At 36.8% G+C, this 13,560-nt stretch overlaps 1 protein-coding gene across 7 annotated transcripts in view; it reads left to right on the top strand.

Moving 5' to 3' along the window:
- wdfy3 (WD repeat and FYVE domain containing 3) overlaps nucleotides 1–13,560 on the top strand; it is a 166,052-nt gene that overhangs the window by 92,563 nt on the left and 59,929 nt on the right. For all 7 annotated transcript variants that reach the window (XM_015364893.2, XM_015364898.2, XM_015364884.2 and 4 more), the window contains 6 exons: nucleotides 497–715; nucleotides 1,721–1,902; nucleotides 4,887–5,118; nucleotides 7,303–7,463; nucleotides 7,988–8,099; nucleotides 8,697–8,887. In XM_015364893.2, coding sequence (XP_015220379.1) covers nucleotides 497–715; nucleotides 1,721–1,902; nucleotides 4,887–5,118; nucleotides 7,303–7,463; nucleotides 7,988–8,099; nucleotides 8,697–8,887 — 1,097 coding nt within the window. The remainder of the gene's footprint in view (nucleotides 1–496; nucleotides 716–1,720; nucleotides 1,903–4,886; nucleotides 5,119–7,302; nucleotides 7,464–7,987; nucleotides 8,100–8,696; nucleotides 8,888–13,560) is intronic.

Genomic DNA, 13,560 nt, shown 5'->3' with positions numbered 1-13,560 from the left:
CTAATTTCAAAAGTATTCTTTTGTAAAATCTGCATTATCCTATTTTGCTTTCCCATCTGTTTTCTGTAAAAACTATCTTGAATTTTAGTGTATACTGACACAAACAATCTTCCTTCATGTTACTCATTTATTGAATTTAATGGGTTTTGCATTGAAGTTTCAATTGCCTTACAATTGCAGGTACTGCAATAATGTTGTTATTCAGAGGTCCACTGGAACCCTGGCTTATAGGTGATTAATTGAAGTTGATTGAACTAGCTGTAAAACTGGTCTACAATGGAACAAAGACTGTGCCCAGAATAGCTACAGTACTTTTGTAACTATTAGGTACAGTGTACTAAGGCATTGTTTACTGTTTTGCGTTTCACTTAAATAAAAAAAATGGGAGGTATCGAATAAGTAAATTAAAGTAATTTTTTTTAAAATTTGTTACAGTTTTCTGGTCATTTAGTCCAGATCTTTCTAGCCTTTAACTAAATTGTATTGTATTTGGCAGGTGAGAGACTGTTTCCTCCTCCCTCTGGTTTGACATACTCCTCCTGGTTTTGTATCGAGCGCTTCAGTAGTCCTCCCCACAACCACCCTGTGAGGCTGATCACAGTGGTACGTCGGGCCACCTCCTCTGAGCAGCACTACATCTGCCTGGCCATTGTTCTTTCAGCCAAGGACCGATCGCTCATTGTGTCCACCAAGGAGGAGCTGCTGCAGAACTATGGCAAGTTCACTCAGGGCTAATGATCCGTGGTACAGCTAAGCATTAACATGAATACCCTTTAGCATGAGCATGCCTGGGCTTTATCTTTCCTGTTTTCATAAAAGTCATGTAAAAGTCTTGGCAATGCCAGTTAGTGGTGTTGTGTAACACAAAATTACAGTAGAGTCCCGATTATCCGACATAAACGGGGCCGATAGTATGTTGGATAATCGGAAATGTTGGACAATGCGGAAACTGAGTATACAAATCATAGATTAATGGAAGGCAGTATAAGTATGAAATCTGGTTTATTAATCTACTGTAATACTAAAGTAGTAGAGTATAGAACTATTGTTAGTTATTATTTAAAGAAATTAGTGATTGGAATCTGTTTTCCAGATGTGCTTCTCTTCCTTGCGGCAAGGTCTCACCATTGTCTTAGTAACATGACATCAGTGGCAGTTGCCTCCTCTTGTTGTTCAGTGTAAGCTAGTGACACTTTGAGACCCTTGGCTATGATTCTGATTGAAAGAACTACTTTCTTTCTCTTCTCACTCTTCATGTTTCACAAATAATACAATTATATTAAGGGAAATGTAAATGTAAACAATAGGAAAAATAAAACACAATCACTGTATATACAGACAAAAATAAATCATGAGTGCAAATGAGCAAGCGAAGCTACGTCAATGGCGGCACATGACGCACTGAGAGACAAAGCAGCATGGGATTGGGCAAAATATTGTAGCACCCTGCCGAACGCTTTAGCTGCTGCACAGTGCAGCCGCTAAAGCATCTGGCGAGGGTGCTACAATATTATGCATGCGCACGCATACAGTATGTAGCTTGTTGATTGGCTATATTGGTTAAAACGGAATGTCGGATAATTGAGACTCTACTGTACCACTATAATTGGCGTTAAAAATATGGTGACTGCAGTCTGTTCATGTTGAGTTAGTACATTATATGGAAGTCAGCCCTGGTATATGTGAAACCCTTTTAATATTGCATGTTTTTCTTTCCCAGTGGATGACTTCAGTGAGGAGTCTTCCTTCTACGAGATCCTTCCTTGCTGTGCACGTTTCCGCTGTGGAGATCTCATCAGTGAGGGACAGTGGCATCACCTAGTCTTGGTGATGAGTAAAGGCATGTTAAAGAACAGTGCTGCCACGCTCTACATAGATGGGCAGCTAGTGAACACAGTCAAGGTATGGACCAAAAAGAAACTTTTATTAAATTTCTGTATGTTATTCTAGGTCTCATTGATCTTAAGAAACTACTTTTTCTCTTGTTGTTATCCTAGTAAAGAAATAATTTAATTATTCTTCTTGGAATTGTTTTTGGCACCACTAAGACCCACTTCAGACCCAGATATACTTTGGTACTCCTAAGGCTAATCATATTTTTATGTTCAGTGTGTTACCTGGTATTTATATTAAAATATAATGACCATCTTTTGATTCTTAAATAGGGTGATGAGGGTTTACATATGAATGTAAAACCTGACAATTCATTTTGTCGCTTTAATAAAGCCAATGCAGAAATAACCCAGGTGATGCAGTAGATGGAAAGGGGTTAAGCTGTCAAACATCAAATATTTATCATGTACACAATAAATTAGAGCAGTAATATAGAATCCTTCCTTCAAATAAGTCATAAAATATTTATATGTCATTCTGCAGAAACATTTCTTTCTAGTGCCTTCCTTTTCACTTGTTTATTCTTTTATGCAGGTACCTCAAATGTTTTGGTGTAGATAATATGCAGATAATTATGATATGCTCAGATAAACAATTGCCTTATGAAGCACAATAGCATCATTATAAGTAAACAGTTCGATTTTTTAGTTTAACAGCAAAATTACATTTGATTCTGAGTAGATACTAGAAACATTAAAAGTTGAAAAAATAACACCTGTTATGAAACATAATTTACTGTTTTTTCTTCTGTATTCAGTGCCACATATCAAGGAAAATGCAAGTTCTTCACTTTATTATAGATATTAAATTTGAAGTGGTTAAATCTTAACTAAGATTTCAAAGGCTGCGAGCCTTAAATAAAAAATGGTATTTTAAGCTGCAGTGGCCTGTTATAAAACATAAATGCTTTTGTATGTCTGCATCAGGAGGGGAAGAGAAGAAAATGAAATTTAGACTGCCCTAGTTGTTCCCAAGTTGTCTATAAATCTCATTATAAAACCAGTATGGTTTTCAGTGACAAGAAGCACATGAGGGCAGCAACGATGGTTTCAGCTGGTGTTTGGACTCTAGAGTGGTCAGACAGCTGAAAGCTTCTGTCTAGGGAGAAACTGTGCATCTGAAGAGCTTGCAGTGACAGACTCAGACTATAGGGAACAGTTTAGTCACATCAAGTCTTGCATAGTGTTTTGTGTCAGCCATCAAGAGACCTACTGTAAAATAATAAAACTGACACTTTGCATTAAAATGTCAAGTCTTTCTTCAGTATTTTTAAGATTATTTTTAAAATGAGATTTTAAATAAATTTAACGCCTGTGTAGGTTTAACATGTGCCACCACTTGCCCTTTTAGAGTTATTCAGATTGTTCATATTTACTCTCATACTGTTCAGATATCACAGTCAGGCATCATGAACTAGGTGTGCCTTATTTACAGTGAAGTGTCATGTCTACACTCCATCAGCACAGGATTTTCTTCATATCTTTTTTTTCTTCCAGTGAACTCCAGGGATTATAATTTTTGAGTAATATTAAAATTCTAAAATTTAAAATGAGGAATAAAATATTCTGTTTTTTATTTAATGTGTTTAAGTGAAGCAGGTAAAGTTTTAAAGCAGAGATAAATCCTTTTTTTTCTCCCTGTGGAATACTGCATTATATGGTCTTAAAAATCTGCAGAAGGCCCATGTAGCTTGTTTGATAACTTGGTATTCTTGTTTGGAATTGTTTTGCTCCTATGAGTGGTTCTAAAGTTTTTTTTTAAATGTATTGCCTCATCTTGCAGAAATGTTCCCCTGACATACACCTGCCAGACCCATTTGTCATTTAACATGCTCCCTGCTCCAAAAGGGCCTATAAGGATTGTTAGTGCAAAAAGGAAGTGCAACATATCTGGCACTGACGTCACTGCACGTTTGCAGACTCAGGAGTCACTATTGCACTGAGACTTAGGAGAATCTTGCCTGAGGGTCTGTTTCTATGACTCAACCGACAAAGGTGCAGGTCAAGCTGTAAGACCCAGAAATCATGGGTTTCAACCAGGGTCATGTCATTAGGCTTCATGTCATTAGAATTAGAATTCTGTGACCAGTATTCTCCAAGAGAGGTTGCACACTTGATTGTGTGCACAGAGGTTAGGAATTTAGGAACAAGGCTCTTTTGGCTTTTGGCACACAGTGACCTCTGCAACCTCTTGAAATTATGGGTTGCTGTCAGTGAGGGACTACCTTACAATACACTGAAACTCAGATACAGGGCTGTGATGCCTGACTTGTCAAAAACTGAGTATCTTAAAGGTGAGCAGATTAGTTGAGTCTGCCTACACTTTCTGATTCTCCTCTGTGTGAAGTTGCAGTATTTGTAGCCATGAATCAAGATGTGAAAAACCTACAACTGGTGCTTCTAAAATAAGTCTATGGCCAATGCAGTGAGAATGATGCTTTTGGTCGTCAGTCAGACAGTGATCTTTGGGGAGATGGCACTCTAATTCAAGCATGACAGCTGCCTGACATGTCACATGCACAAGTATTGCATGATTTAAAATGTTTTTTTTATTACACCTGAGGAATCAGAGAACAGTGACAATCCATGCATTTACTTTGTAGCAATTCACTTAGTTATACCATGCTTTTAAATGTTTTTAAATATTAATCGATGTTTTAGATGTGCAACTAAGGCTGATCTTCCTATTCAAATGTGAAAGTGGAATTAAACAGGTTAAAATTTCTTGATTTTATGATGAAGCAATAAAGCATACAGTACTGTATTAAACTAATGTAACTCACATTTTTAAACTACGCATTTGTTTTTGTTAAAGTTTGCACACTCCTAGGGTACAGAAACAATTGCCTTTTCTCATATTTGCACAGCAGATTATATGAAACAAGTAGAAAATTGTAATGTACTGTAGATAAGAACTCCATTTTTGACTCATTTTTTGTAGAGCATTTTTCTCAGTATTGAATTCCTCCCCTTGTGTAATTGCAATCTCCCCAGCTCCACTATGTACACAGCACACCTGGAGGTTCTGGTTCAGCCAACCCACCAGTGGTCAGCACTGTATACAGCTACATTGGCACCCCCCCTGCCCAGCGCCAGCTTTCCACTCTGGTGTGGCGTCTGGGACCCACACATTTCTTGGAAGAGGTCCTGCCAGCTTCCAGCGTTTCCACTATATATGAACTGGGACCCAACTATGTGGGTAGCTTTCAGGCAGTCTGCCTCCCATGTAAGTACAGAATGCAGTACTAATCATTGTTTAAGACTAGTAGACCTTGTAATGAAAACAAAAAAGGGTCATTTTATTTTTTACAAAACATGACCTTTGGTCTCAAACAGCTATTCTGTGTTGTTAAGCTACATTTGTTTTGTGTCTAGAGCTTTTCTTTGACTGTCAAGAGTAGGAATTTAAGAAGATTCCTTCGGATTAATTGCAATTCACTTTTTTCAAATCGGTTGTTTTTATTTATTAAGAAATATGGACAGGAATTGTTTAGGAGGTAATGTGGTGATTCTTAAAACAAGCATATGCTGTGAAGATAGCAGAAGACACTAAACTATCTGCAAATGTTTCACGTAAGACTTGGATAATTAAAACAGAGAACATTAGGTAAAGTAAGTTAAAAAATGCAAAAAAAGTCTGCAGTGCTACATAGAATGTATTCATGCAAACTTTTTTTTCCTAAATTAAGATGTTGCATAAGACTTCTGATCAGGTGTTGACCTATTTTTCAACTAGAAAAAAGAAAACACATAGTTTAAGATTGTTTATTGGCCATAGCCAAGAGAATATAAATAAATAAAGGGAAGTTTAAAAAATATATATATTTCATTTTTAGGGATATTTTTTTTCCCTTATCTATATTCTAAAATATGAATAAAACATTTGTCAGGAAAAGGGAATTCAGATGTATTTTTACAAAATGTAATAGTCCCAGATGACTCTGTAGTTCATTGTTAGTCTTATCTTCAATGGGGTCTTAGGCAGTCTTATGCCTGACAGGCTCATTTAAGTAGTAGGCTAAGACAATTTATAAGTGATTGCTCTGTGATGTATTTCATAACCAGCACAAGTACTGTTAAAAGAATGCAGATATGGAAATATATTTTCTAGGATGAAAACCTGTTACTACTTTTGTGGTTTATTATTTGGATATTAGCTTATAATTGCAGAAGGATAAATAATTTTCTAAGTATTTGTAGCTCTGCAGACTCTGACAGACTTCCAACTGAAAATGATCAGTGTTTACTTCATATGTGCATTGGGTTTTACAAGTACTTTAATGGATCGGACATTTTTCAGTTTTTCATCACAGAAGTACTTGATATGTTTTTAAATGAGCATTTGTCATTTAATTAATTAACTTTGTTATTAATTGTCACCGTTGTTTAATTCTGTTATGCTTCAGACTTGGACCACAGTGGCAGTGAAGCAGTGTATTTCTGCTGCATCATGATCCATATAAAGGATGTTGTTCTTCATTTACCGAGTGTCTTTGTATATTTGTTCTTGTACTAATAATCACATTAGACTCAGCATGACTGAGAGACTGTGAAATCTGATTCATTAGCATGGTGCTCTTACCTGATAGCAGTGAATGCTCTATCACATTGAATTAGAAAAATAATGGAAAGTTTGAACTTTGAATGTCACTATTAACAAAAATAAGGAACTTTTGTGTGGTCCAAAAATGATTTCCTACATTGCTTAGAATATTAGAAATCTCAACAATGATTTCACAGATTTTTAGTGAGTGTCTTGTGCAGGCCATGTCTGTGCCCGAGCCTGTAGTTTCTAACTGAAATGTGCCATTCATGAACAGTGACTGCGTTTTATTTATGGAACCTACAGTACAAGAAGTATAAACCCCCGGTATTGCTTTGAATTCTCATGCTGCTAAAAAAAATAACATTTGATTATATCTGTTTTACTGTGTGCTTTTACGAGTTAGTAGTTCTCATTGTAGTTTTCAGTATCGCAAATAACAAATAACTTGGGTTAATATGACATTTAACATTTTAGTTTTCATTTCCATCTTAGTTTTATTCAGGGTAACATCAATATTAAAAATTTCTGTGGGCAACCAGATCTATACACAGTACTGTTTTTTTTATTTTACTTTTAATTAAATCTGTCAGGTTGAAATGCATACAATGCAAAATGCAATTTGGGGTTAAAAGGATTTTAGAATCCCTTTCAACACTTTATCTTTTGCAGGTAATACCTATTATGTACATTTTAGTTATCTATTGTTAAACTCTTGTCAGCTTTACTATAAATAGGAATGTAATCTGTGGAAAGTAAATTGTGTTTGTGTTATGTAGTTTGCCTTTAACCTTGAAAAACTAAAATAATCTTGTGAAGAAAACCGTCCATGAAATGACCTGACCTGAGGAAATGCTTATCCTTCAGGTAAAGACTCAAAGGCTGAGGCTGCTGCTTCATCTCCTGTGGCCCTAGTGCCTGAAGAGAAGGTGTCCTTTGGGCTATATGCCCTCTCTGTGTCCTCACTCACTGTGGCCAAGATTAGGAAGGTCTACAACAAGCTGGACAGCAAAGCCATTGCCAAGCAGGTGAGGCTTCACTTTAAAAATTCTTTGGGTTAAATGTGCCTCGTTTCATGTTATTTTGTGTCATCTTGCAGAAATTGACTTTAAATTATTGATTTTTTTTATCATCAGGGGAAGGAAGTTGATTTTGAATCAACAACTGAAACATCTTTACTGTGCATCTTTACTCCCTTAATTTTCTATTCAAATGATGTTTACTTAGGCTGCTGCATCTGTAGAGCACTTTAGAGAAATGAACATTGCACCGACAGCAGTTTTACAGAAGCAACAGTGCTTGCTCAGCACTATAACACACAGGCCCTTGAACATCCAAAGATTTTGAGCTAGGATGATTTGTTTCTGTATTTGTGTTTATGATATTTTTACGTAATAAAGTCACAATCACAGTATGGATACAGTTTTTTGACAGCTTTTAAGAATTCACCTAAATTTGTTACTTTAACTGTTAAAAGTCCCAGGTCTTATTTCTTGAAAGCAGTGTTGATAAAAAGCTATCACATTTACTTTTTTTACTATTTGTTTTCTAGTTAGCAGTGTCCTCTCATGAAAATGCAACTCCAGTCAAGCTGTTACACAACTCTGCTGGACATCTCAATGGACCGGCACGTACTATTGGTGCTGCTGTCATCGGTTACCTTGGTAAGTGTTAAGATGATAATAATGTGATGAAATTTCCCAACTTGTCATCTGAACTTGGCAAGAAACCCTGTTTACTAGTATTGCTCTGTTGAATAGATTGTATATTTTGAGTGACTGGGAATATGGTCAGATATGCTGATGGAAGAACAGCTGATTCTAAATGAGTGTGCCTCTAGGGACGGCATGGTAGAACAGTGGTTGGCATTCCTGCCTTACAGTAGTGAGGCCCTGGTTCAACTTTGGACCTGGGGTACTCTCTCAGTGGAGTTTGTATGTTCTCCCTGTGTTTACATGGGATTCCTCTGGGTTCTCTGGTTTTCTCCCACCCTCTAAAAACATACTGGTAGTTTAGTTGGCTGGGATAATTGGCCTTATTTCTTAAATTCTTACCACCTTATCACCTGGTATGCTTTACATTTATACGCTAATATACGATATATGTGAAGATACTGGTGAAGAATATTCTGATTTCTAAAAAACTGTCAAGTGAAAATTAACAAATTAAATTATAATAAAATACAGACAAACCAGTTCTCTTTCTCAAACCAACAACAGTATTGATACTTGTTGTTCTAATTATTTTTAACCCTCTTGAAGGTGTAAGAGCTTTTGTTCCAAAGCCAGTTGCAACAAACTTGCAGTATATTGGAGGGGCAGCTGCCATCCTTGGCTTGGTTGCCATGGCGTCAGATGTGGAAGGGCTGTATGCTGCAGTGAAAGCTCTGGTGTGTGTTGTAAAGAGCAACCCTCTGGCCAGCAAGGAGATGGAGAGAATCAAAGGCTACCAGGTAGGCACAGTGTGCAAAACACCACTATGTGCTATTGAGTATTGAATTTAACATTCAGACTTGTGTAATCCATACATAATCATAATCCTATGCTGTAAAGTAAATGTCTCTACTTCTTAGATATTCTTATCAGCAGACCATCAATCTAGGACACTTACAATGTCATATTGTTCAGTATTATTTTTTAGGGTTAAAGGTATCATCAAATGAGTGAAAAAATAATTGTTAGAATTACAGGGAGATTACAAAGTTTTTTTATCTTAGATTACCAGTTTATGGACATAACAGGTGTATGTGCAATGGTGTGTTTTACAGACCGTACAGTGGCACATACAGCTGCTTTGTCCTCGTTAGTACTGTAAGACTAGTTTGTTTAAAGTCTATCAAGCCTAAAAACTGTTCTATGCTTTTTTTTTAATATGGTGTCATTTTTCAAAAACTGTCTGACATTTAAACCAAATGGCTAGTGTTGTTACTTGTATAAGCTACAGATGCAGCCATTCAAAGTGCCCGGTACAGATACGTACCGGAGGTAATTGGCTACGGCGTCGCGCATTGTAACGCACGGTGACGCGCGGTACTGCGGTACGTGATTGGTTGACCGACAGGGGCACTCGTGGTCCGTTGGTCTGTCGTAGAAAGATTTACAGTAAAAATCTTTACTGTGCCTGTTTTAGCATTGAATATTTATATGGAATTTTACCACTGAAGGGAAATCTTAGTAGCTGAGCATAAAAAGAATAGGAGCATACGGTAACACGTGTGAAGGCCATAAACGATATTAAGTTTGGAACATACAGTATATGGCTGGTCTTCGTACTTTAAAGAAAAAATACACACCAGTATTCCATTTCTCCCTAAACATTTTAAGCATCGAAGTCTTTAACTAACGAGATACCGGAGTCAACAAGCATACTTTTAGAATTTGATTAAAAGGGAATATAATATGGAATCGCGTATCTAAAGAAATTAATAACGATATAATTATATTCATGTACCGCAACACAAGAATGGTACACGCTGTACATTGTCTGTTTATAATGTTTCTGTAGTGCTCAACACTCTGCATGTGACCTTGCCTTGCATGTGACCTTGCATGTGACCTGTGGGTTAGGTTCCTGACTCCCATGTCAGATGGTGAGTGTTCGAATCCAGCTGAAGCCATGACTTTTTTTTTAACAAACATTTCTTTGAAAAAATTAAACTTGTCCCTGGGTCAGAGATTAAATAAAACCTCACTCGCGCCAAACAAATTAAGATTTCTAAATATCACAACATGATCGAATTTATGTCATTTTAATAACAATGAATAGTCACCTATGCGTTACAATATAAACATTTATATTGATTTAAATCGCGTTTTGATTTAAATCGTAAATGCGTGTTTAAATATATGTGTTTTTTGATTCACAATCAGACAAATGCAACATAATTTGATATATTTGTCTTCTAAGTATCTTAATAAACTTTCAGCATAGCTTTCTGCCCCGTTAAGATTTAATTTTCTTGGGATCTTGGGATCAAACGTGGAAAGATTAGACTGTAATAGTTTTTATTTTTTAAATACATTTTATAAAAGTGTAATCTATGCTAAAAAGTTGTACACCACCTGCTATAAAGATATATATTGTATACTTTCGGGTTCGGATAGGACAGACACGAGAACTCAGACTTGCGGAGTTAAAGCAAGTTAAAGCCTTGATTTTATATATCACCTTTAAAAGTGGAATCTCAAAGCAAAGTAAATACCCAACACTGATTGTGAACTTGAACTTGAACTTTATTGCCATATGTAACCGGTACTGCTACAATGGAATTCTTACTTACAGAAAGTCTCTCGTTTGTAAAACAAGTGTAAAAAACAAAACAAAGCGCAAACAGTGCATCAAGACAATGTACAAACAAACAATAGACAATGTGCAAGTAAACATGCAGACAGTCTGAATGTAAACAATACAGACGTGTAAATAATGACTGGAGACGTACAATAAATAAATTACAATGAGGTAGATGGTGATGGTGTAGGTGTGGTCCGAGGGGGATGGCTAAATGTGTTCGCCAGTCTCACTGCTTGTGGATAGAAGCTATTGAAGAATCTAGTGGTAAGTGTCCGTATGCTCTTATATCTCTTGCCTGAGGGCAGTGGGGTGAAGAGCTCATGCCCAGGGTGGTGACTGTCCTCTGTGATGGCCAGAATTCTACCACGGCAGCAGTCCTCATAGAGCTGTTTAATCTCGGTGAGACCGCAGCCGATGATCTTCTGGGCCATATTGACCATTCTCTGCAATGCCTTTTTTTCTCGCGAAGAGGTGTTGCCATACCACACGGTGATCCCGTTGGTGAGGACGCTCTCGATGGTGCAGCGGTAGAAGTTCACCAACACATGTATTGGCATCCCCCATCGCTTGAGGCACCTCAAGAACTAAAGGTGCTGCTGAGCCTTCTTCATGATAGAGTCAGTGTTCACAGTCCAGGTTAGATCTTTAGAGATGTGGATTCCCATCTGTCATGCTAATAAAGCACCTTGAATTGAATTGAGGGAGAGGGGGGGGAGGGCGAGCGAGAGAGCCAGGACAGACAGGCAAATAAGATACACTTCACAGACATTCACAACAGCGACATATCATAAAACGTTTGCACATATAGTTAAGTTATTACTTAGTTTTCAAAGTGCAATGAAATACAATATTGTTGTTGTTGCTGTTATAGTTGTTTTTATCCTGTAAAGCGTTTTGAGAAGCCACCTTTAAAGGCGATATATAAAACCGCTGATTCTTATAGAATGTGTTCCGCCGGGGATTCAATTTTTTTTTTTTAATTGCGTATCTAAGGAAATAGCAGTATAACTTTGTTCAAGCACAAACAGTGGCATGTTACATTATTAATTTGGGTGTCACCTATTGCCAGAAAGCTCTAAATTGCATTTTGAGTGCGGTTTTTGACTTTTTCTAAATTGCAACCCATAAATAAAGCTGATACAGTTTAGACTTTGAATTATTTTAAACTGTATTACAGCAGCACGATGGACAATGCAGCGTAAATTGCAAAAATGCACTTGGAATCTGTCCAAGCCCTACTTTGTCAGGCATTTTTTTAATTGCAACAGACATAAAAACTCCCTTGCTTTTAACAGAGCGTTTCATAATTTCTAACTACGAAAATTATTTAAACTGCGACACTTATCATTCATTCCATTCCATTCCATTATCAGTCTTCCATTTCTCCCTAAACATTTTAAGCATTAAAGTTTTATGAAACGGTACCCAAATATGCGATTGCTGTATAGAATGAATTTTAATTTTAAAAAATTATTTAACACGAAAATTAAGCTGTTTACATCTTCCGCCTGAGAAGTCACCCGTTGCTACCCAACGCAGAAACACAGCCACTCACTAGCAAAGAGAGGACATTAGCTAGCCAATATGATAAAGAAATAAATGATTATTTTGTTTATTTCTTTTGCACATTTATTTGAACACTTCCATCGATTGTACAAGCACTTGGAAACTGTCCAATTCCTAGTTCATCAGGCATTTTCTTTTACGCTGCGGGCATTCTCCCGGTCTGGCGCCGGTCTGTGTCTTCTAGGATATAATGCCAGCGAACTCTTGTTTTTATGTCCACTATAACAGACAATCTCCTTTGCTTTTAACCAAGTGTCTAACCCCTCTGATTGGAGAAAAAAGACGTGCTGGTTTGCTATACATACTGTACCAGGAAGATGATTTCTCTCTATTCGAAACATGTATTTTAAAAGTTTAAGAAGTAAAAACCTTACAGCGTACACAGATTTCTAAACTGATCAGGATCGTTATCTTTGTCTTATCCATAATAATGTTCACCGCTCTGTTCAGCAAATTAATAATAAACTTTATTTTATATAGTGTTTTAAACGAATAAGTAATTAGATTGCTCATAAACCTAATCACTTTTTCTACATAAACACAGCTTGATTGCTCTCTGAAAATGCTTTTTCTTTTTATTTAGGCTCAGATTTCAACTATAGATCGGATTATTATAAACTTTCTTGGAAAAATGTCTTTTATGTAAACTATGTTTGCTGTTAATTCATTTAGGGATAGAATATGTTCATTGTCTTCCAATCGAGTCGAGTTGACATCAGAAGCTTGCCACGCCTGGACTGTTACACCAACGCATTAGCATGTTAAAGCGATTTCATTGAGGAGCCTAGCTTTCTTAACTAGTAAGTACTGTACTTCCTTGGCTTTGGAGGGGGGAGGTGTCTTTCGCTGGAAATCTCGCCCCCTTCTACTTTGAAAATACCTGTGAAACCGGTTTAATTCATCACAGCCAGCACTCCCGCAGAGAGGGGGGTTGTACTTGTTAATGTCTTAGCCGGAACACATCATTATATCTCATTTTGTATTCCTATTAAAAAATCGTTTGCCCAGCTAAACACTATTGTTGTTATTGTTGTTTTAATCCTGTAAAGCTCTTTGAGGAGCACAGCTTTCTCACCACTTAGATTACTTTTTGATACCATCCTAGCAGAAACTTCTTGTATTTTCCGATGACATACAGTGCCTTGCGAAAGTATTCGGCCCCCTTGAACTTTTCAACCTTTTGCCACATTTCAGGCTTCAAACATAAAGATATAAATTTTTTATTTTATGTGAAGAATCACCAACAAGTGGGACACAATTGTGAAGTGG

The sequence above is a fragment of the Lepisosteus oculatus genome, chromosome 3, assembly GCF_040954835.1.
Source record: "Lepisosteus oculatus isolate fLepOcu1 chromosome 3, fLepOcu1.hap2, whole genome shotgun sequence".
Lineage (NCBI taxonomy): Eukaryota > Metazoa > Chordata > Actinopteri > Semionotiformes > Lepisosteidae > Lepisosteus > Lepisosteus oculatus.
This window is presented reverse-complemented; position numbering and strand designations above follow the sequence as displayed.